Source organism: Perca fluviatilis, chromosome 11 (genome assembly GCF_010015445.1).
Source record: "Perca fluviatilis chromosome 11, GENO_Pfluv_1.0, whole genome shotgun sequence".
In the NCBI taxonomy this organism is placed as follows: domain Eukaryota; kingdom Metazoa; phylum Chordata; class Actinopteri; order Perciformes; family Percidae; genus Perca; species Perca fluviatilis.
This window is the reverse complement of record NC_053122.1, coordinates 28,589,516-28,614,620: the sequence shown is the minus strand read 5'-3', so window position 1 is coordinate 28,614,620 and position 25,105 is coordinate 28,589,516. Positions and strand designations below refer to the sequence as shown.

The 25,105-nt window shown below is 39.1% G+C and overlaps 2 protein-coding genes across 2 annotated transcripts in view; both read left to right on the top strand.

The window, feature by feature from the left end:
- The first annotated feature begins 1,227 nt into the window (after positions 1-1,227).
- LOC120568207 (solute carrier family 25 member 36-A-like) lies at positions 1,228-21,283 on the top strand. Its single transcript, XM_039815566.1, has 7 exons — positions 1,228-1,680; positions 4,004-4,168; positions 7,048-7,125; positions 10,360-10,460; positions 15,995-16,061; positions 16,220-16,509; positions 18,434-21,283. Exons 1-7 carry the CDS (start codon positions 1,640-1,642, stop codon positions 18,625-18,627), a joined length of 936 nt encoding a protein of 311 aa, XP_039671500.1. The 5' UTR covers positions 1,228-1,639; the 3' UTR covers positions 18,628-21,283.
- A 3,193-nt stretch (positions 21,284-24,476) lies between these two features.
- The window catches only part of LOC120568715 (SPRY domain-containing SOCS box protein 4-like), a 91,198-nt gene continuing 90,569 nt past the window's right edge, over positions 24,477-25,105 (top strand). Inside the window, exon 1 of the mRNA XM_039816396.1 lies at positions 24,477-24,676. The gene's annotated coding sequence lies outside the window, so the exon portion shown is untranslated. The remainder of the gene's footprint in view (positions 24,677-25,105) is intronic.

The following is a 25,105-nucleotide window of genomic DNA, read 5'->3' as shown; positions in this document are numbered from 1 at the left end:
CCATCCTAGTCATGAGACCTTCATAACCTCTCTAATGCAGGACATGACATTATTGGTTTTGACTAACACAAAAGTGTAGAGCGAAACTATGCACATGACTCCAACTTGTCTCCCAATTAAAAAACTGTGTGTACTCGTTCAGCTCCATTATTGAATCACCAATCGACTATCCTGAGTGCAGTCAGCTGATTGGGTAGCAGCTTTCAGAAGGAAAAAAAAAATCCAGTTAGGCTGATGTGGACCTGCAGCTGCTGTTTCCATGCACAACCCAATATTAAAAGGCTAAGAACATACTAAGATTTTTTTCTTTTAAAGTACCTCTATGAATAAGTAAATGCTATTGGTTAAATACCTTGTTAAAACAATCATTTCTAATAGACAGTGGCCTTAATCTCTAATTAAACTCCCTGCATGTTTTGGCAACACTTGTCTTAAACGGATCAAATAATAAAATAATGAAACCATGTATAGATTATTTAATCTAATAATAACCAGTAATCCAGAGAATTGACTCATTATATTGATGCAAAAATCATTTAAATTCAATACTGCCATTATACACAGTTTTGGCATTGATTTGAAAGATTACCCACAATTGCTAAATAAACCTAATACTTCTATGTGTACATCTATTCTAGTGCAATAATTACATCCATAATTACATCCATAACAGTGAAATGTTTACATGTATTTATACTATACTTTATACTCATATTTTATACTTTTATTCTAGTTCAATAATGACATTCATTTTGTCTTTCTGTCTCTGTTTTTCCCTTTTTTTTACGTGCACTGATCAGGAATAGCACTCCTAATTTCAGTGTATTTAATACAATGGCATTAAGGCTTTCTACTCTATTCTAAATATTGTAAGGATAGCTATTATTTTTTTTTATTACTTTCTTTTGTTGCTTGATGGTTGTCGACCTAACCTATATTACTTTTTAGGTGGTAGTGTTCTGTCTTGAATGAGACAACCACAGCAACAGAAAACCTGTTCTTCCAAATACTTACAGACTAGAGACTGTAAAAATAAGTTACTGACCAAACTGTGTCACAACTAAAGATGGTAGCTTCGAGAAAAAGGTTTCCAAAGTAGAGCAGCTCTGATCCATTCATTGAGCATGTGGACAGTGCATGATCAGGGCGGGGAAGACGTGACGTAACGTGTCAGGCTGACCAACAGCAGCGTCTGTTTCCCAGCCTATGATTGAGCAGGAAATACTATGAGCTCTGCCTCCTTCCCTCTCGCTGCAGCGATGAAAGCAGAGGAGATAACGGAGACAAACCCGTGGATGTGTCATAAAACCGTTTGTTAGAGACCTGAGATATTATTCTGCCAGTAGTTAACCTGGTGAACTCGCACCTCGCCGGTGGTTTAGTCGAAGATAAGAAGCTATCTCTGTGAGAGGGGAACCTTTAGCAAGCTGAGAGCGACAGAGGGGGGTTTGTCGGCCCACTGCAGTCTGAATCACCGCAGACTCGCCCCACCACTGGTTCATCATCGACGACGACGTTTGCCCATCTACGTGCGCATCCTCTCGGAGGCACAAAGCAACGGGAAGGGACGAGACCCAAACCCGTGTTTGACCCACTGCCGCAGCCCCGAGGTGCGCTGCTTGGCAGGGCGTGCTAAATAATGAGCCAAAGGGACACACTGGTTCATTTGTTCGCTGGAGGGTAAGTCAGACTACTGAGTCTACTGAGATATTGGGGTTGTTAATAGTCTCAGTATTAAAACATCTTTAGTTGGACTCATCTGGGTTATCTAACGTTAGCTAAATTAAGCTAACGTTAGCTAGCTAGGTAACAAGGGCCGTTTTTCTCATGGTTTTTCTATGCAGCGCGTGCATGTGTTGTAATCCTGTCAGCTGTGTGCACCTGCCAGTTAGAACTAAACTTCCTGTCAACATTTCAAAATATAACATTTGTACAGTCAAATATTAACACAAATGTGACAGAGAGAGGGAGAGAGCGTTTGAGCCTAAGTATGGCTTCCGGATGACACTGAGTATTCAAAAAACAATTGTCGTTTGATACCTGGTAAATACGGCCAACTTCTGAACGACTGACAAGATTTGTAAGCTTTTATTTCGAAGGCACATTAAATTTATTTCCGGCTCGTTGCTGAACTCTCTCGATAACTTGATTAAGTTCTACAGCAGCCACAACAATGCTACTAATTTTGTACAGAGATTTTGCATGTTAAGAATTTGAGATTAATTAGTTGAATAAAACGAAATGTCAGTTACAGGCCTGTGTGTGTGAGTCAATTAAGTTATAACTACTGAAATCACAACTCTAACATCTAACTTAAATGTTAGGGCTATTTAGCATTATAGCTACATCCATGCTATTTAGGGGTTCCAACACATTTTCATGTCAAGGACCACTACAGTAAGTAGCATAGACAGATAGATAAGCATTACCCTGCAAGCATACATCTGATAATATTAAATGTTGTTTTAGTGTTGTGCTATATCTGAGGATGCTTTATGTTAGCTAAACAGGCAGCACATACAGTTGAGCAACTATTCTCATTCACAACTCTGTAGACACACCCAGCAACCCGTTCATAAAAAAGAAAATGTCAACACATATGTACATTTTAGCACTTTGTTGAGACAGTATGTCTCTCTTATTTCAATCTATTGTCTTCAGTTTATCTTCGTCTGTTACCTCTGATTTCATATCTGCACCAAACCATTGACGTTAAAATATGGTAATCTCATCACACTACAATTCTTTTGTTATCTTTCTTGTCAGGGATTTAAAATCAGAGAACAAAGCAAAATACATTGCTATCTTGAATAAGCAAACTCAGTTTTGCTTTCCCTAAAAACCTGAGCTGGAGGCCTCAGCACAGCGCTGCCTCTCACAGCCACTAGACACACAAAACACATGCTCTGAAAGTAGGCCAAGGGTTATGGCTGCCTGTGAGCATGAATGTGGGTCGGTCTTTTGAAAGGTAAATATAGCTGGTGTTACACTGGAAAGAGACTGCAGCTAGAGGAATTCACTGCCAACTGCCAGGATGTCAGCATACACTGCTGTAGGGCTCCAGCCAGTTTTCACTTTTAACCTGACCTGTAGAGCATTTGTATGGTTTGTCACTTTGGTAGCTTTTCCAGCATTGGAGTTGTTTGATTGGGAAGCTTGTTTATACAAGCCCTATTGTGTAAAGCACCAAGCATTTGGTGAAAGCAGAGAGGATCAACTAATGTGCAAGTGTGACACTCGGACAGGACATTGTTTTGAGATGACATCTGGTAGCCATGGGGTTATAAGAATAAAGTACTAATTTTTACCATGTGAATGAAATGGTGAATACGATGATATTTTATGTGGAGGAAATGGATTGCAGTAGAATTGGCTTTGGTTTGTTTACATGTTGATGGCTTCAGTCAGAGCAGAGGTCAACGTCTAGGCAACATGATCAGTTTCTTCGCCTCATTTGTAAGTGTGTGTGAGGTTAGTGAACCAGCTACACAGGAGTCTAATTTTCATGACAACTCATTCTCGCCTACTCGGATGGCAACATTTAGCAAAGTGGTTGCAGTTACACTGAACCATGGTCACTTTCCACTAAACTGCATCATGAAACCAGTTATACACTCTTGCATGTTGTAGTATCTTGCATAAGGCTATCACAACATCAGGTCATGGTGGTTTGATGTCTGCCTGCTCCTAAATAATTTTAAAGCTAACAGATTGTGTTACCAGTGATTGGGGAGATCAGTATTGGAGGATGGTTTAAAAAAAGATAACTGGCACTGGCAGTGGAAATAGCCAAAATATAGATGTGACTTGGACAAAATATAATAATATATTACATTGTATTTATGGAGCACTTTTTAAGATACTCAGAGACACTTTACAGGACAGATGAAATGAGCAAAAATGAAAACAATACAAATGCTATATAAAGTGTTGTCCCCTTCTTACACCATATCATATATTTCTGCACCCTTTAATCCTTAAACCCTTCCCTACTTCCTTCTAGATGTGGTGGCACAGTGGGTGCAATTTTGACTTGTCCTCTGGAGGTTGTGAAGACTAGATTGCAGTCCTCTTCCATCACTCTCTACATCTCTGAAGTCCAGCTCAGCACCGTCAATGGAGCCAGTGTGGCCCGTGTCGCTCCACCAGGGCCTCTGCACTGTCTCAAGTAAGGAGAATTAGGCAAAATGTTAATTGAACTGACTTTACTAGGGGTAACTTAAAAAAGGAACCATACCAAGGTTAGACATCTAGGAAGAAGCCAAGGCACGCGTCTTTTAGGAAAAAAAATGTATAAAATGCCTTTAATGCATCTGGCACATTCTAAATAGAATAAAATAAAAACAACTTCAACGCGTGTCGGCGTCCAGCCTTCTTCAGGAAGTTACAGGCACAGGATTGGGGTGAAACAATTTAAAGCACATCAACATGTGCAGCCATTCAGAAATCAAAGTCAACCTCTCTTAGTTTTGACTAGCTACAGGATATGTAGATTGTTTCTGAAAATGTTTGTGTGTAAATTAGGGAGGTAAGGGTATAGTCCCCTCATTAGTAAAATAGACTTAAGGCAGCCTAAATACATACTCTACAATGTTATAGCAAGAACCAAATGGACGCTAACAGATGCAAATCTGCAGCACAAATTAAGGCAAAGGCACGCCTCACCAAGTTGTAAATAGGTCAGCCTACGAGCAAATTTGCAGTTATCTTGGGTTGCATTACTCACTCAATGAATGTGCAAAGACAGCGGAAGAAGGTGTGAAAGATACAAATGAAATTCCTAAGTTAGGAGGTTTTGTATCAGTGTGTCAGACCTGGAACACACTCTGTGTTTGCTGTCAGATCTAGGTACTCTAAAGTGTATCCATAGTAATAATAAAACCGGTTGTTTGTCCAGTGTCATTGTAATCTTCCCGTGAGTTTACATTGACTCTTATTTTACTCTAAATCCTTTTACATTACTTCCTCAGAACAAATGTGCTTTTTGAGGATTATTATTTGCCTCAGCATGACACTTTGAATTCTCCAACGCACAGAAAGTTACATCAGTGTAATGACAGACCAAAATGGGGCAAAAAACTCTCAATGGATAATTAACCTTAAACCTGCCCTGGGGAGTAAGTTTCAAATTTTTTTGGGATTGCTGGTGAATTTTCTCTTAGGGAACTACTGGTTTAGTTTTTAGCGAGCAGCAGAATTTATAACCAAGACACTTGAGCAATGCAACAGAAAAAGTCCATCGTCGAGTATATTTGGTTAATGGCACCCAGGGACAGAGCAGATTATTTTAAGCTTCATTTTGACCGTGAAGCTCTGGGGCTGTTTTGGGGGGCCTTCTCCAAACAACTATTGGGAAACCAATGTAAGAAAAATACGCAATAAATTAGTTCCTTTTTTGCCACATGATATGTCATTCATCTTCTGAACAAACAGTGGAAAGTTACCACCAAAATGGGAAGTGAGAGCGTAGGGGAATCCAACATTGGTTAGGTATTTATTTGGCTTGGTATTCGTACTTACCGTTGGTCACTGAGGGATTAACCGTTTTAAAGTAAATGTTCAACATAGCTACAGTGCTCTACTCTTGTTCTCTGGTAACCTATTTCCATGCCTGTCACAGAGCATGTCACACTGTTAAACATACTACATAATGTACAAGCTGCTGTGCATGGAATTTTCCATTGGCAAATGCTTGCATTCATTATTTTGCAAACTAGCAATGTTATATAAACTTCTCGTATTTTACTTTGTATCTCAGGAAAAAAATATTGCTTTTTAACGTAGACTACTGATTTGCCAGGGTATTGAGTACAAAATTTGGGAATGTTTTCTTTGTCAGTTTGGCTGCTTTAACAAGGCTTTGTTAACAAGGCTTTCTTCAGGGTTGCATTTAATAACATTGTACTAATACCTTTTTTGATTGCAGCTAATCAAAACATTGTTTTACCCTCAAAAACTTTGCTTGTGTGTCGACATAAACCAAATTCTTGTGTTGTCCTTGGGATAAACTGCCACTAGCAGAAACTCTACACCACCATTACACAATAGGGAAGGGAAGAGCGTTATGGCAAGGAAAGGAAAAAAAACATGTCAATGTGGGTCAACATGCAGTGAAGTACACGCATTGTTCAATTTTAGAGCAGAGTATGTTAGCTTATGATTAAAATGTTGTGACTATGGAGAACTCTATACATACTACATACTGTAAATCATTTTTGAGGTGAAGTATTTAGCTATGAACAGTAGTTGGCAAAATCTCACAACCAGGTTGCAGCCCACAAACCCACAAGCTTAACAAAACATGGCTACATAGCTGCTCAAAGGAAGATTTTGGCTGTCTTGTTTTTAATTGTGTGGGACAGCTCAAGTCTAGAGGATTTAATCTACCCCAAAGGACCAGTTTGTTATCTAGCCCAAAGCACTACTTCCAGGCTACCAGGATAGCTTTACTTTAAATGTATTTTGCGTCACAGTTTATGTGAAAATGTGCAATGAATGAAGGTCAACCATAAGCCGTGGCAGATGTGGTTGGTACTAAAAAAAAGTTATGTAACAAAATTATAACAAAAAAAGAGAGAGAGAGAGAATGAAAATGGTTATTTAGATGAGAAGATTGCCAGCCTTTTTACAGAGGAGGCTAGTTGTTTACTCCTGTGTCTTTGTGCTAAGCTAAGCTAACTAGATTAGTTTTATATTTCACACACAGGCATGAGTGCCAACAATTGTGTCATCTAACTCTCTTTTTAAAAATAAAAGCATTTCAACATTTTTGTTTTAACATTTTGGTTCATAGTGTATTAAGTAAACGTTCACATGACCCCACCTGCATGCACAGCCAAGACATAACTCTAAAGAATCTACCAAAATTTGTGCTAGATAAGAATTCATAACTGTGATTTATCTCCAGCCAGTCACATGATTATTCGCCCAATGGTATAAATTTATGTAAAGCCTGTTACATGGATATTACATGTGCTGTATGGTTGCTCTGTATTATGATGGAATAACGAAGAAAACATGAATTGAAATCTCAATCTTTCTCTGCAGGTTAATTATAGAGAGAGAGGGACCCCGTTCACTCTTCAGAGGACTGGGACCCAACCTAGTGGGTGTGGCACCTTCCAGGTATGTACAGTATTGTCTACAGTGTTCTGGGTGTGGTGCATCTCTTCTCCTGCCTACCTTATGGCTTAAAGGAGACCTGTTTCAGATTCATACTTGTCTTTTGTGTTTGTAATATAACATGTTTACATGCTTTAATGTTCACAAAACACTTTATTTTTCTCATACTACCCATGGCTGCTGCACCTGTATTCAGCCTATGTCGGAGACGCTCTGTTGGAGCGCCTGTCTCTTTAAGCCCCCCTCCCGAAAAAGGCCAGTCTGCTCAGATTGGTCAGTTTTTCCGGCTCTGCAGATCTGTGTCCCGCTCTTTTCTGTACCATCTGTTGCAGTCAAGGACTGTTTGGAGTATAGCAGCACTGTCTACCATGAAAAATCACCAATAAATGCTTCTAAACCCAAAACTACACAACCAGACATGTTCCATCAGGAATGTGATCCGAAAATGGGGAGAAATGAACCACATCTGCAACCAAGAATAGACGTTTCCCTAAAATTAGCATGCAGCTACATAGAAGTGTATGTAGTGTAAACACTGCCTGGAGCGGATGACTGTATAAAGAAATGCGGCACGGATTGACGTTAACCTCGAGTTAAAAGCTAGTTGGAAGTTGAGCCTTCACAACGGTCTGAAATCTGAGGTTTTTGCTCACAGGGATTACTTTTGCTTTTAAGATCAACATCCGACATTGTAACATTATATACAGTATATGACAGAAATAAGAACAAGGATAATAGGTCTCCGTTAAGCAATACCACAAAAATGTACAGAATAAAGCCAAAAGAAAGAGAAATATATTTAAATAACCTTCTGTAGTTCAGAAACCACAATCTGATGTTTATAAGAAGCTTTCGGAATGAACCACTGTTATCAACACTACAAGCAAGACCTGTTATCAGAGAATAAAAGCATTCTGCGTCATTTACACCACATGTTGCATCAAACCTGCACACATTTTTGTAGAGGAATGTATTTGTTTCGGCTTGATTTTTTCTCTCTTTTTTTCTTCTTTTTTTTTCTCGAAGCTTCCGGCTCATTCAGCGCTTATGTTGGCAGCAATAATAGCAGGCCACAGATACAGTAATGATTGGAGTGAAACTCCGAAATGCAATGGAAATCTGTGTTTCAAATCCTACAGGAAATGAGTAGCTTTCCTCTCTCTTAGTTCGGCTGGTTAGGGTTACGTAACATCAAAGTCCGAATGAAACATCAGCAACAGCAGGGCGGCGGCCAGCTGTGTGACTGTGGATGTTATTGTGTGCTATTTATCACAATGGAGTTCCTATATTGAGATAGTTGTTTGTGTCTAATCCCCCTCCCTGACCTGACTAGTTCGCCCTAGCTACTGCTGCATCACATGGCCATTGTCGTTTTCTTCCCGTTGGTTCGTTAGGGTCTCTGTCTCTCTGTCTGAGTCATCCTTTCCATGCTCTTATTCTATATACAGTATACGTGCGTGCCTGCGGGCGTGCGGGCGGGCGTGTCTTCTGTGGGCTAGTTGTCCAGCTGTGGAAATGGCAGCTTGTTTCCTGTTCCCGACAGCTATAGCAAACTGTGCTATAGAAAGATATTGTTACATAAGAAGTGAGCCTGACGATCTCAATGACAATATATGAGATTTCCAGTTTTCTTATGTGCGGTTTTATGAACCATTTGAAGCCTAATGTTCCAATCCCTAATATTCCCTCTTAAAATAACTTTTATGTGGGACCAAATTTAGATAAATCTTCCCAGGCTGTGTGACATTAGACATACAGTATGTGATTACATATGTACATGATTGTCCCACCACTTAACTGAAACTGTTAACTGTGCATTTGTTGAAATAATAAAATTTAAAACCACCATTTTTTTTATGGCTCCACTGCCACATCAAATGAAAAAATCAGGATACCTTTATTTTATTCATTTCCGTGAGCAACACTTTTAAATCATCACTACTTAGAGCAGCCAAATCCATCACTTCAGTCTTCAGCTGCAGGTAGTACAATCTAAGTGATTCTTCTAGGAAGATACTAAAAAAATGGCCAAATAACGACTTGATCAACATGCCGCCATCAATATCTGCATGGTTTATTATAGATACAGCTGAAGATTCCAATTTTGAAGATGTAGGTCAACGTAAAATGTAATCTTTCCACTCCATTTAATCACAGTCTGATTTAGGTAAAAGATGCAGATGCAGTATAATTGAATGAAATGACAGATTTATTTCAAATGTATTCTTCTACAAGGGGAGGTCTGCGTTGCCCGGCTGCAGAGTTATTCTCGCCCGTTATATTTGGGAAACAGCACTGTGACGCTGGGAAGCTAAAAAAAAAATCTTCTGATGCTAATGAGGACGCAGTCCACTGGGCTTGCTGCTGGCGTTCATTAGAGAGAGACACACACACACACACACACACACACACACACACACACACACACAGGTACATACATACATACCGGTACATACATATTGATACATACATGCATACAGAACAGCTTGCACCAGTAGCATCATTCATTCTGATGAGAGGTATGAGAGATGCACATTCAGACACACTCGCATAATTCATCTCTCATCTGCAGAGCAGCATGATTATTTTGTGCATGTATGCTCTCAATTCAGAAGGAGGGCAGAGAGGGAATGTCATTGGGTTTAATTCCACTCAGCAGAAATGTTGACTAAATCCTGTGATTTTATTTAGTGAAGAGCAGCTAGAATCATGGGAGATTAATCTGCTACTAAACATCACGTGCATGCACACACACACACACACACACACACACACACACACACACACACACACACACACACACACACACACACACACACACACACACACACACACACACACACACAGGCGGAGATAAACTTCTTTCAGTGGCTTGCATTTAGGCTACATATTAGCTTGGCTTAGCTCTATTGCATGTCCTCATGTACAAGTTAGGCAGTATTTTATTTCAGTTGAAATAAGGTTTTCATATTAAATGCAGTTAACTTAATGCTATCTTATATATAAATCTTGCAATAATGCAATTTGTTTGTGTAGTGATCTTTTTATAGAGCAATTCAATTCCTGAATGCTCCACATTATTTTTTGTCGCAAATGTAGCATTTTGATCAGCGGTGTTCCAACTGCAATAAGCTAATGAGTAAAAGTTAATCCTTAGTCAGTTCAACCAGTGTTTCTGATATCTTACTCTTACTATCTAACGTCTGTCTGTATATTTTTCCTCATTATTTGCAACAGGGCGATCTACTTTGCGGCATATTCAACAGCCAAAGAGAAGCTGAATGGGGTGCTGGAGCCAGACTCTACCCAGGTGCACATGGTGTCGGCTGGGCTTGCAGGTAATGATGGCTCCTTCTCCCCCCTCCCTTCTGTCTGTTTGTCACTGTGTGTCGCGGAGTGTTATCTCTGCCTCTTTGTCTGTCTGTCTGTTAGTCTGCCTGGGCAGTGTGTATCACTGATGGGTTTAAAAGACATACATGTTAAATAATTATTCAGTTTGTCTTTATCAGACAGATTTCATTTTACTTTATCTTTTCATCATTTTCACAATCTATAAAGTACCCCCACCTCCCTCTCCCTCCTCCATATACATTTGTGGGATGGTGTGATTTTCACAAATTTAAAAGCTTGTGAATACCTGAAGCATGCCAAAGCTAACTAATGATATATGTTTTAAGAAGTAGGCTTTACATAGCTGTTTCATGTATAAAAATATATATATATATATAAGCAATGGGAGGTTTATCAGAAAGCACAATTTAAGACTCTCAGGATTAAACTGGCCTTGAGCTTGATTGTGGTGAAAACAGCCTCCTAGTTTACTGTAAACCAAGCCTAAACAAAGATAAATTTTTCCATGTTGTAACTTTCTACAATCAAATTATTTCAAAATGAAGAGTTAATGTCCCATCTGGCATCTGATTAGAAAAATAATTTTGAAAAGAAAAAGCACACTGAAACTGTGCCAGTCACATAGCACATCTACTCCTTTCGCTCACCAGATTTTATCCGAGCATTTTGTTCCTTTAAAAACACCCAGATAATACAGTATCTTGTCTCTCTGTGATGGCCTTGCCAGCCCATGTATAGCTGAGGAAATAAATCCTTAAATCAGCAGTCTCAGACTTTAATGCAAATGAGACCCCGCACCCAGACAATTTCAGGCTGTAATCTGCCACTGCTGGAATTTACACCATGACTCTGCTGTATATAAATATATATATTTTAGCTGTTTGTCAAAAAGAAGAAAACCACATGTTCCTCAAAGTTTAGGTTGTGCTTTCCTCCTCTCCTAGCCCCTTTGTCCCCCATGTCCTCCATTATTTATTAATTTCCCCCTTTGCCCCTTTTTCCTCTTTTCATTCTTTGATTTTGAGGCCTCTCCAGAGGACTCTGTAAATGGTTTAACATCCCAGTTGTTACTTAAACAGTGTGGTCTGGGCCCCCTTCTTTGCTCTGTGTGTATAGAGGAGAGAGCACGGCCCCCAAAGGTCAACCGGGGCCCCTGGCACTCGGGCGGACACGTCAGGTAGCATCCCATTTCTTTACACTGGTATGATGAAAACCATGGTGATTTTTTTTAATTTCTTTTTTTTTTTAAATAAATATTAGAAAGTTCATAATGGATATTCATTTGTAATGATATTACCATTGCTTGTGGCAATGTGTTTGCTGCTGGTTTGTAGTTCTAGGTTCTTATTATAAAGTTGTTGTTTTTTATTGCTTAGTCTTGACACACACCTGCCTCCCCCTTCCCCTTAGCCTGTTGCCTTGTTTCATCAGCATAGTAAAGTTAAAGTAATGACACATACTTCTGTGGATTTGATGTCCGCACAAAAGAAATGCTAACCTTGTTGTCGTCTCTGCTACAGAAGGTTATAATTGATCCATTTTGTCGTTTGTTGTCATCTATCAACACCATTAGTGCCTCAATCAGTTCTTCTTATCAAGGAGAATCAGTATCAGTCTGGTGCTATTTTGACATGACTTCCTCTTTTTAAATTAGTTGGAATTTCTGAAGAAAGTTTGCCTTTGCAGTTTAACCCCAGCAGTACTGGCCCCAGTTTAAAACAAAAAAACAAATCATTACTTGAACGTGGACAAAATGCAGTAAAATCACAGACATGTAATAAAGTTGGGCAAACTTTAACACCTATTACATTACATGTCATTTAGTTGACGCTTTTATCCAGAGCGACTTACAGTTGCTATATATCAGAGATTGCACGCCTCTGGAGCAACTAGGGGTTAAGTGTCTTGCTCAGGGACACATTGGTTGATGGATCACAGTGGGAATCGAACCCAGATCTCCCACATCAAAGGCATGTATATCCACTGCGCCATCACCACCACCATATATAACATATAGAAGAGTCAGTGTGAGTTTTTGGTCATTTAAGCTTGGAGAATAGTGTTTTTTTTTCTTCATGTTGCACACATTTCTTTATCAGTGTGGCAGTTGTATTTATTTATCAATCTACAGTACTTTGAATGACAAATCTGTGTAGTTGTACTATACACACTATACAGTTCAAATGTCTTAACCGTTACTGCACAGATAAACTTATTGTCTCTGTCTTTCATGTGCACATATTCAATCTTGTTAGCACTGAGAAATAGCAGAGTTTAAAAAAAAGCCTCAGAACAGCTACATTTGACCCCAATGCCTGGATAATTGCTTCCAGTTTTGTAAAGTGACTTTCGTGGAGTCACTGTTTCTCATGACCTCCCTGCGGTGAACTGTGGGCTTACTTGCACTCGGGGAACTCTACTTAGACTTATTTACTCTTCCAGCAGATTGCGGTCTTGTAATGTAAGTCCAACTCCTCTGGAGAAATGGCCCAGGCATTATGTGTCTATAGAAGGGTAGTAATGCAAACATGCAGCAGCATGCCCATATGCAGATGCAGCTATCCATAGAGGCTCAGCTCAAGATCTAGTTAGCCTGTATGGGCTGCGTATGTATCTTCATGGCTTAACTAAATTATCAAGTAGGCAAGTGTGGTTCACTTCCATTACCAGAAATATTTCTGTGTTATGGAATTTTGGGAAAAATTCTACATTGAAACATTTTTATTTATACCTTATTGATTCAGAAGGGAGTGGTGATCAATATTTCATGTGCAGATATATATATATATATATATATTTTTTACACATATCCATTATTATTGGACACATGGTCTCCTATTAAGCTTACCCATAAACATTAATAATAAACATTCAAGGAGAAAAAATACACAAAAACAATTAACAAATTCAACTAAAACCATTCATATCAAAGAGTTGAATATTAAAAACAGCTATATAGGGTCCTCTCCGTTATACGGTGTGCCATTATGAACGTAAAGATGTTTATTTAACAATAAATATTGAGAGTTGCCATGTTTGCCCGTCTACAGTGTCTTCCTGTGTGACATTGAAGTAGACCTAAATTTGATGCGTTTTCCTTGAAGCACACGGTCTCCCCGGAGACACATTTTCCACCACACACAAGGACACCTTATTTATAAATGTATCCCAGTTTTTTTTCCAGAATGAGGTTTGGCCCAGAAAGATGTTTGGTGCTGGCTAAATTACATTCAGTGTTCCACCTCATTGATTCACTTTACTATGATCAACCACTTCATCCTTATGTCATCACACGTTCATTAAATGGTGTCCTCACTCCTTTTATCATCATTGTCCACCGCTTAGAGTCTGTTCTACACAACGGCAAGGTTAGCATTTCCACCTGCCACTCTTACATGTCTACTACCTTATTTCAGGAAGCATTTGATTGATTTTTTTTTTCTCTAATATGTAAATTATAAGCTGATAATGGCATAATAATTATGACGAATACATCCTCAATTAAATGTTCTGTGTTTGTAGTGGTGAGATGGAGCTGGAGTTTTGGATTGGGTTGGCTTTTGTTCAGTCAACGTTTTCTTTATTCCAGTTGATAAAAGGAGTAAAGGGAGGTATACATTGTGAAGTCAAAGAAATGCAAAAACAATGTACCTCTACATATAAGAATAAATTAAAGGGATTGGGGTTAGAGTTGGGGTTAGACTTTGGGGAAAGATGGGTGGGGGGGTGGTCAGTCCTTCACCCCCCCCATCTCTTCTCCAACTACCTGTACAGTAGCAGTGGGTTGGGCTGGGTGGTTGGTGGGGTTGGGGGTGGATGTGACTGCTGCTTGTGTGCGACTGTGGTACAGAAAAGCCTGTGTCTATTTTAGGGCTTTACTGTAAAGCTTTCACCCCTGCGTGATTGGGTGGGAGACCCCCGCCATCTGTGCCCCCCATATCTGCAGGCTACTAGCTGCAGCGGGGAGGAGCTGGAGGAGCTTTGCCCCTCCCTCGTGAGTACACGCCATAGACGCTACTTCCTTCTACTTCCCTCTTTTTTTTCTTCTTCCTCTTTTTGTCCTTCTCTTCTTCTCTCCAACAGACCTGTGTCTTCCTTTCTTCTTCACACAGTTGCCTTAACGTAGGGCTGTGTTGCATTGATACACTAGATGTGACTGAGGTCTCTTTCTAGACTTGCCCTCGTTTTAGCTTGTTTTCTGCAAATGGCCATGTTTAATCTCTCCCCGTTAGATCCTTTGTATCAGAAACCTTTTAGAGAGCCTTTGTGTCATTTCATAATGATACAAAGTTCTCATTAATTAGCTTTACACCCTACACATTAAGCTTTATATGACTATATTGCCCAGCGTTCCTACTTAACAAAACCACAAGAACGTCATCAAAGTCTCATCCCATGTACAACAACAAAAACTCAAACAAGCGCATGTACACACTCACATCTGCACTTTTTAGGGAGCCCAAACTAAGCTAGCATTAATATTGGCTGTAAAAGCACATGAACATATAGAACAGGGCTGCTCACCACTATTGGGGACTAAAGTCTGCATTCATTTTAATGTCAGAGACTTTGCACTTTAGTCCCGCTGAATAATTGAAGAATCTCCTCCAAGAACCATTTCGTTTCTCCGTGCTGTCGTAGTGGTGCTAGTATCAGGCCAACTGCCTGTCTCTAGTGTCTAACCAGTTAACTACTGGTTTGTTTAATGTTACAGAATAAACCTAAAGATGTTCATTCATTGACTAATAAAGGGGGCACATTCATATTGCTGAACTAACAATGACCGAGAGAGTTTAGAGCAATGTCAAAGCTAAGTATTGAACCTTCTGTGTTGTGACTTGAAGCTGTGGAGTGGCAGATTTCCTCGTGAAAAGGCCGATACTTTTGTGTGTATTTCAAAGCACATCGAAAGTAATATTAAAAAAACAGACCGCCTCCGGCAAATTATTTTTATTAGAAAGAAACATAAGAGCTCTCATTAGCATTTCAAAGATATGAATTTACCGGTAGTATAATAATGATCTGCCACACTCGCAGGCGTTAAATGACTTTGCTGCTTGGCCTCATTTCCCAGTGTTTTTAGTTAGATATATTTTTTTTATTAAATTACAAATAATAAAAAATTAAGCCCTCACAGCTGCTGCCTTCATGTACTGCTGTTAGCTAAGCTCCTTTACTTCAGGAAGAGAGCTGTTGTTTAGATACACCTGTGTAGCATTTCACATGAAGAGGATCAATATGTGAAAATGAAAATGCGTGCATTTTTGTCTAGAACTAAATTGATGATTTTTCAGAAAAAAGATTGAATAAATGCAATCATCTACAGTATACAATAATTCTCTATGAGAGTATTGAAACATCTCATAGTAAAGTAAAACCCTAATGTGAGTTGATCCTGTTTAGTGAATTGCTTTCTCATTGTCCTTGTACAGTATAGAGTATTTCATGGAGTTGATTAGATTGTGTTTACCCAAATGTCTCTGCATCTGTCTGAACCTATGTCCGCCTCTGAAATTCCCAGGGTTCACCGCCATCACAGCCACCAATCCCATCTGGCTGATCAAGACCCGTCTGCAGCTGGAAACCAGGTGAGGAACCTCAAACCTCAAACCTTTACGTCATAAGTCTAGAAGCTACAGTGGGAGGAGTTGTATGACTCATTCATTTATTTTATAATAATGATAATAATGAGAATAAATTATATTGTTATTGGACTTTAAAATTAAAAGTCTTCGCATGATTACAGAACCCGGGGTGAGCGGCGAATGAACGCATTTGATTGCGTGCGGCGGGTGTACCAGATGGATGGCCTGCGAGGTTTCTACAGGGGCATGTCCGCCTCGTACGCCGGCATCTCTGAGACTGTTATCCACTTTGTCATCTATGAGAGCATCAAGCGTAAACTGATGGAGTCCAAGGCCCACGCCAGCATGGACGAAGAGGAAGAGTCTGTCAAAGATGCCTCTGACTTTGTCGGCATGATGCTCGCAGCAGCCACCTCTAAGACCTGTGCCACCTCCATCGCCTACCCTCATGGTAACCTTCTGTCTCACTCGGCTTTTTTTACTCCCAAAGGATAAGGCTTACAATATTCCATATTTTTCTTATTGTCAACAAATCCCACGAAAATACCAAAACCAACAATGCTTTAGTCCAGTGGTTCCCAACTTTTTTTCCTTGGCGCCCACCTACTTATGTATAAGAAAAGCTGAGCCCCCCCCCCCACCAAAGTTGAGGTAACTCTCAAGATAGAGCCTTAATTTCTTTTTTGATACAAAGGAGTTATCAGCACTTTCACGTTTCTCCGCCATGTTTCATTCATAAAATAGTGATGCAGTGGCGGCAGGAAAAACGAGGATGATAGCAGCTACGAGCTGACCTGATGACAGCAAGGGCCACAGGTTAAGAGGTCCTGGAGGTTTGGCGTACTAGCCTGCCTACAATTGGAGCGAGAACTATATATATATATATAGTTCTGTGATCTTTGCCGCCCCCCTAAGGGGTTCCAGGACCCCAGGTTGGGAACCACTGCTTTAGTCCATATCTCAATACTTCCTTACTTCCCATGCGTCTCTGTGGCACTCAGCCCCAATCCCAATGGTTCCTACCAAGCTGCAGCCTCTGGTGCTGAAAAATGAACCCTCCTGTTGTCCTCCTGTTTTCAAACTTTCCATATAAAAAATGTGGGTTTCTTTCAAACAAATTGCCCCTAAATGACACGGATGGTTCCATACAACGCTGTTTTTTTTCTGGGTGTTTTATTCAAATTGATAGCATTTGAAAAAAAAAAAATTAAAATGGTTTCAAGATAGTATCCTGACTAAACGTTGTCTTTGATCTTAACTATTTTTCAAAACAATTTATAATTTCTAAGTGGTGTACATATTGGTGGTAGTGGGGAACAAAGAGGCAAAAGCGTTGAAAAAAGCATTAAAAAGTTTTCATTTTTAGTTTTGACCCGGGAGGACAACACAAGGGTTAAGCCAACGCAGAAATGTACATTTGAGTGACCTCACAGGTTTTTAAATCATTTTCTCTGCTAGAGGGAAGTTTCTTTCAAATATAAAAGACAATGGATTCAAAATTCAGAATAAAAAGAGTCATAACCAGTTTTACAGACGTGTCTATAACGGCGACCTAGGGCAAAATTCTTTTTTTCTTCTTTTTTTGTTAAAAAACAAATCGGATTCATTTCTTAAAACACTGTACAAATCTACAGGAGTAAATAGTGCATTTGTTGGGGACTCTACTCTATGGCTTATCTATTCTACTCCACTCTGTTCATAAAAAACTACTGAGCCCATGTTCATCATAATGAGGAAACATGTCACCATGTGCAACAGTTTGGCTCATTGATATGCTTCTTGTAGTTTTTGGAGAAAAACTCTATGACACAGGGGAAAAAAGCTTTATCAGCTTTGGTTACAGGATAACTTGCTTAACTTTGGAACCTACCTGCACCTTTAAAGCTCATCACGTAACGCCTTATATTTTGTTTGTTTCATTTGTACACAAATATAAATGTAAAAACAATAATTTGTAGTTTAAAAAAACACATCAATACTTGCTACATTTTCAGTGAGGCAGTGACTCACTTTTTCTTATTGGAAAATACCGTGATCACTCAGCTATAAATATCACTATCATTCTCCTACGTACAGCCTAATGCAACAGTTGAGATACCTTCTCTTAGGATAGTCTAAAGTCATTCTTAGACGTAGACCAAATCAATATCTCTAGTATTTTATTTACAGTAGGTTAGGATTAGGCAGGCTGAGGGACAGTTGGTATACCAAAAGAATAAATAGCTTAACTGCATAACAGTAGGTTCTTGAGTGTCAGATATGCAAATGTAGCTCTACAGTAGGGAATTCTACACAACACTCACAAGTCTGACAAGAACAACTAGTGGCCAATGGTGTATTTAACCCGGTTGTCTTCCTCTACTCTCAAATCGCAGAGGTGATCCGCACACGGCTACGAGAAGAAGGCAGCAAGTATCGCTCCTTCTTCCGAACTCTGCTGACGGTGCCCCGGGAGGAGGGATACCGGGCGCTGTACCGCGGCCTGACCACCCACCTCGTCAGACAGATACCCAACACCGCCATCATGATGTGCACCTATGAAGTGGTGGTCTACCTGCTTGGCCGTTAGCACGCCAGAGTTTGGTCTCCTTCTTGTTCAAAGAGGGAGACGGTTGGCAAAAGACTGAGAAGGAAGCCCTTTGGCAAGAGAGAGTGAGGACAAAAATGTCAAAATGAAGACCAAAGGAAAACCGAAAATACTCTAGTGGACCAGAAGAGGACAAATGGACAAAAGATGAAGAGAACGGAGGGAGGAAAGCCCTTTGTTATCATATCAGCATCATCACCTCCAGTTCCCTTTTATCAGATTGCTGGAACAGATAGATGGCGCCGCTACAGTGCACAGAAGAGGTAATATGGGTAGGAGGCACTGACAGGAAAAACACAGAAAGAGTTTGACACCTGTTAAACTAAGGGTACCTCTAACAGGAAAGGATTTCAAGCACAATTCAGTGGCCTTAACAGAAAAGGTTTTAGTTTGCGTCCTTCCCTTTTGAGTGAGGAGTGAAAAACAGCCTTTTTCACTCTCAGATAGTGATGATATTGTAAAAGGGGAATGCTTGGAGGCAACTGAATTTGACAGGAGATATGATAACTAAATGTATGTCAATTTCACTCTACTTGGCTCTATTTGTCTGCACTGTCGCTTCAGTGCTGTGAGACTACAGTAGCATTAGATGAATGGCATTTGAGGAATGTTCATTTAAAGCAGAATGTCCGAAGAAAGCTTGCATTTGAAACAAAGACATCGGTCTGTTTTTAAGTCACCTGAACCACTCATCTTTGCACTACAGAAAGTGTGGCTTCAAGCATTCCCCTCTGACCACTGCACCCCCCGATGATGGCCTGAAGTTCATCAACAGCAGTGAGCTAACTGGCCACACACAAGGAAAGAAATGATGAGCTTGTGACGGCCTGTCACTCAAAATTGAAAGAGTAGGTTTAAAAAGCTGACATTCAGTGTTTTATTCCTCTATAACTCAGTGCCTGGTGGTGACCCGCTTCGGGTGAAGTTGGCCTTCTGTGTCGACAGTTTCTACTTGGTTGAAACTAAAATAAGACTGGCATACAAGGCCAGCTTCTGCCCGCACCCAGGCACTGCTTAGGACTTTAAAAATCTTGTGTGAAAACATGAGACCAACGTGTCCTTTTTGAGATGTGAAGTGTGCGATTGTCCAAAAGGTACCAAGGTACATTATCTTGAATATAATGTGACGGTGTGGGGAGAATGTTGATGGAGTTTCATCATCACCTTGTGAGTGAGTGAGTGAGTGAATGAATGAATGAATGAATCTGCGGTCATGTGTGCCTGCAAGTATAATTAAAGCACCTACTCCAGCTTTCCCTCCACTAACTATTAATCTTGCGAGACACTGGGGTTGGGAGTGTGGAAAAGCTCCTGTACGATACTGGCAGCTTTCATTCCCACTCTCATGCCAGTCCTACCTTCCAGTGGCTTCCAACTGATCTGATAACATGCACTTTTGTGGCCTCTTAGGGCTTGTGCTTTTCATTTTATTGTGTGGACAGTTTGAACTTGTACATTGTAAAAGACAAAAAAAGTATTACTGTATATCAAAATGGTATTTTGCGCAACTGTTCTCATAGCAGATATATTGTACAGTTTAGAGTTCTCAGTAGTTGTGAAGGATGTCCAGATGCGTGTATATAATATAGATACTGTATATGCATATCATTTATGGTTTTGTTCTTAGGCCCATGTTTGTTCATGCTGTAGTTTGCATTTGCAATTTATTGTTTTCCTTTTTGTGCAATTTAACTTTGTTTGACATTGACTGTTGACATGAATATTGATATTGCTCGAATTATTTTGTCTTGCAGTATAATCTGTGGGTTTATTTGTATTTGTATGTTGCTGTAAGCTGTCATGCAAATGTGTGCTAAGTCATTTTACCTAAAAAAACAAAAAAGTGTCACATTTTGCAGAGTTTGGATGTTTCCGTTATTGATAATGTTTACATCCTTCATTACTTTCTGTCAGATTTTAAGTTTTCCTAGCAACAAGTTTTGAATATCAAAACAGAAGTATATTTACGTACGAGTTCAACAACTGGAATCCTCATTCTGCAACAGTCGGGGCGGTTAAAAACTGAATATGAGAGTTTCAGAAATTGCCAAGCTAATCTGTTACTGAAGAGGGTTGTTCAATAACCCCTTTTTGAACAACCATTTTAAAATCTTCATATAGCATACATAAAGAATTATCTTTTGGACATATTTGGCACACAATTTTTTTTTTTTTTATCAAATTGTCCCTAACATATTTTTATGTTGTTTATAACGAAAACATTCTTTTTAAATGACATTTAAAACTTTTCTGCGCAGAGAAAAGCCGTCCCTCCACAATGTCTCTTAATCAGCCGCTGTGGTCTCAGTGCACACTCTTTCTCCATATGGAAAAGATTACGTCTACGCAGTTTCCATGTTTAAAAAAAAAAAAAAAAAGTCTGATGCGTTGACTGCGTTCACGCAAGATGTTCTTGAACGCTCTCATTCCCCCCCACCCCACCCCTCCTTGTTGCAGGGTCATTTCAGAGGCCTGTGTTTGAACTTGTATAGTTATTGATTTTCAGTCTCTATTGACATGTTGCTAGCCAAAGCTGCTGTCGGTGCTTGAAAAAAATGTGCTGACTCATTTTAAATGTTTTCCTGTGAAACACTAATAGCTTTTATGTCTTTGGATCCATTGCAGTAATATTTGAGGTGAAGTTACCAAAATGTGAAACAAACTGACAACTGGACAAACAGTGCAGACATTTTCACTTTATTTTTTACCTCTCATTTCAGTGTCTGTATGCAATTCAATCTTTCTCCTGTATGCTTGGACAGGATGCAGCCTCAAACAGGGTTGAATGAAACCTGGAAGATTTTTTTTTTTTTTTTTTGCCAGATCAATCGTTGTATGTATTTTTTGTTTGTTTTTTAAACCCAAAAGTAAATAAAAATCCACTAGCAACTGAAATTATATCTGCTTTTTTGTCTTTATCTAATGGTTTATTTCTTTGTTTATTGTTGTACAGGTATTTAGGGTTAAAAAGAAGGCACTCTTCTTTGGATGTTGAAAATAAAAATCATAGGACATGACTGAAAAACTGTAGTAGTAGTAGTAATAGGCTCCTTTCAGTGAGCATTTAGAAAGTGTTCATCATAAAATAATCTAATTTTGAATGATGAAGCTCAAAAGTTTCCCATTCTTTGTAAGATTGATCTTAAGTCATCCCTAGGGACATTTCTGTGTTACAGATGCCCAGTATACATAGCAAAATAAATACATAAATACACAGTATATACAATATGCTTACATGCATAGTAAAATACAAAAAGTAGAAAAATACACACACATATATATATATATATATATACACACAGTACATACGATATGTTTACATGCATTGTAAAATAAAGTAGAAAAATACACTGTACATGTAGAATAAAGGGAGATGCAGAGTAGAATAGTGCACCTCATGAGCTGTATGGGTACCAGTTTCTATTTTGTAAATCACAAGAAATGAGAAAACTACATAAATGTGTAGCAGTGTTAGTATGTTACAAATGTTTCAGAAACTAAGTATGGAAATGTCAGTATAAAGAGTATGGATGGAAGTCCATAAACTGTGTATTTACCTCCTGTGACCACCAGGAGGAGCCAAATAGCTCCTGAGAGAATTGACCAGCGCACAAGTTCAATTTATTGAATTTCACTGGTTTCTGTTGTCACTCCTTAAATTGCAATTAAAATTGTCAGACACCGATAGTTTTCTAATATCTGGCGCACACGCACACGCACACACACTTATGGCACTTTGCGCATGTCTCCAAGATCATTTTCCTGCTCAAACATCGGAGGCCAATAAGGCATCGATTTCTACACAGCTAAATTAATCAATGAATGTGGTTAAAAATTGGCCATAAGATCTTGTAGTGCAGCTGTTAGGGATGGTTAGAACAAACAGCACACACTGCCCCTATTACAACTCGATGCAAATTAATCAGTCCCGCTATGTTTTACTTACAGTTGTTTTGCGTTTTAGATATTACAGCAGATCAGTCCATTGATCTTGTGGGTATCTAAATTGACTCCCACTTAATAGCCCGCTGATTTGTTTAGTGATTAATATTTTTGTTGGAAACCACAATCTGCTGGGATGTAAATAAAAGAACAGAGTAAGCTAATAAAGCATCGAATTGATGATACCTTCAAATTCTGTCGGAATCCTTGCAATATAACTGTGGAAGTCTTTAACAGGACTCTGCTGGACGACATAGCAGCAGCACATACTGAAAATACTGTTGAAGCTGAAGTATCAGTTGAAATACAGCCAGGCCTACTGGCAGAAATTGATTAGGCTATGGCAGGGAAAATAGAAGTGTTGAAATTCTGTTTTGAAACTGAATAAAGTTAAGGTGTCCATTTAAGTGATAGTACCCAAAGGAGTAGAAGATTTAAATGAAGTTCAAGCACTGAAAGAAGTGTGAAAATTTTAGTTGTGCTGTGATAGTTTGAGTGCAATCACTAAATGCAGATAATATCTTTTTTAAAGATTAAGAAAATAAAGCAGTGCTAACATTTAAGTAACAGCAAATCAATATGATTATAGGAACAACAGAATATAAAATGAACAAATTCAACCAAATAAAATGAGTAAAATAAAGTGAGAAAAAAACTTGTACTATGTTGTTTAAACTGAGACCATCTAAAGTTACTACGAATAAATTACAAATCTGTATGATTGATGGAAGATCTCTTGAAAATGTAAATGCATTTAAATACCTGGGTCTGTGGTTAGATACTGAGCTATCATTTAACGCTCATATTGAAGAGCAACTTCTACACTAATTGATTATGCTGATATTGTTTACCACACATCAAGTGTTACTTCTCTTAATGCTTTAGATCTTTTATTTAATTCCATATGTAGATTTGTTTTAAGGTATCCATTTATGACACATCATTGTACGCTCTATGAAAAATTGGACTGGCTCCAACCTAAAGAAAGAAGAAGGTACCACTGGTTTATGTTTATTTTTAGTTGCATTAATTATGCCAATAAATGTCCCCCTTATCTTCAACAATATTTTGTTAGACACATCTCAGTCTATCCCATACGACACTTGCTCCATCCATTTTTTGCTATACCAAGAATCCATCGGGAAATTGGGAGAAGAGCATTTTGTCATAAAGCTCCTATGGACTGGAATAACCTACCATTGTCATTGAAATCTATTACATCGTTACATTCATTTAAAGTGGCATTATTTTTATATTTAAAGATACCATGTTCGTGTTTTAATTGAGGATATTTTGTTTTCTTTTTGGGCTCATCTGAATGCTGTATTATTATAATGCTGTATTATTATGTGAACAGCTTATGAGGACTTATTACTTATTACTGTCAATGTAACCCTGTAATTTATTGTATAATTTGGGGAGGTGGTGGACTGGGGGGGAGCATACTGTGAATGATTTCTTGTTGAGTTTGTTTTTGTTGTTTTTTTTGTGATGTTTTTCTTTTTATATGTGTTATTGTGTAATGTCATGTTTTGAGCATGTGTGGCTCTGGCTGATATTTTCTAATAGTGATTGAAAGGACCCCCTTGAAAATGAGATGGTACATCTCAAGGGGCTATCCAAAATAAAGAAAGAAAGAAAGAAAGAAAGAAAATAGTTTTGAAACACTGGCAGCTATATCGGCTTATTGGTAGTAGCAGCCAGCTGTAGTTGTAGTAGTATAGTAGTAGTGGTGTAATTTTTGTTCATCTGCAGTAGTTTAACGGTAACCTGAGTTTACGAGCAGCCCCTGGATGCACCATTGGAGCCTGAGCCAATAGCGTCAGAGCAGAACGCTTTGTTGTGGTGGAAGCGACCAATCAGCGCTCGTTCCGCGGTGTAGAGGGTCCATGGCTGCCTGGATGTATCGGTATCGAGCCGCAGTTTGCTGCAACAAAGAAACCGTTGCTACACCGCCGAAACATAAGTAATAGCGCTTGAATAACGCTATTGTCATCAGCGGAGACGAGGAGAGTTCTCGGTTCTTCTTACCTCGTGGAGAAGTCCTCAGAGAAAAGTGTCGTCTGGAGACGAGTTGAGTTTGTGTTCGGTGAGTGTTTCTCTGTTTACACCGGATGAGCTGACCACAGTTACAGGCTGGTCAGCAAAACGCTGTTTCCCTTTAAAACGTACCTTCAGTCCATGTTTGGTCTGTTGATTGATTGTATATATTTAAATTTCACGCGGAGAAAAACAACTTCCCATTCTATAGCAAGGGTTACTTTTAGTTTTTCGCCTCGGTATATTATAGTAATGGGTTGAAGTTCTCACAGGTTACCTGTATAGCGTACCTTATTGTGCATGACTTCAGCAAGTATGATGAAAATGTATATGTCTACATTTTCACATGCTTCTTCTCTGGCCACACTGATGGCACATCATCCGTCTTCTTACATCACACAGTAATTGGATGGAAAAGGTTGACTGACTCTGTATTTGCCTCTGAATGTGATGTGTGAGTGAGTGAGTGAGTGAGTGA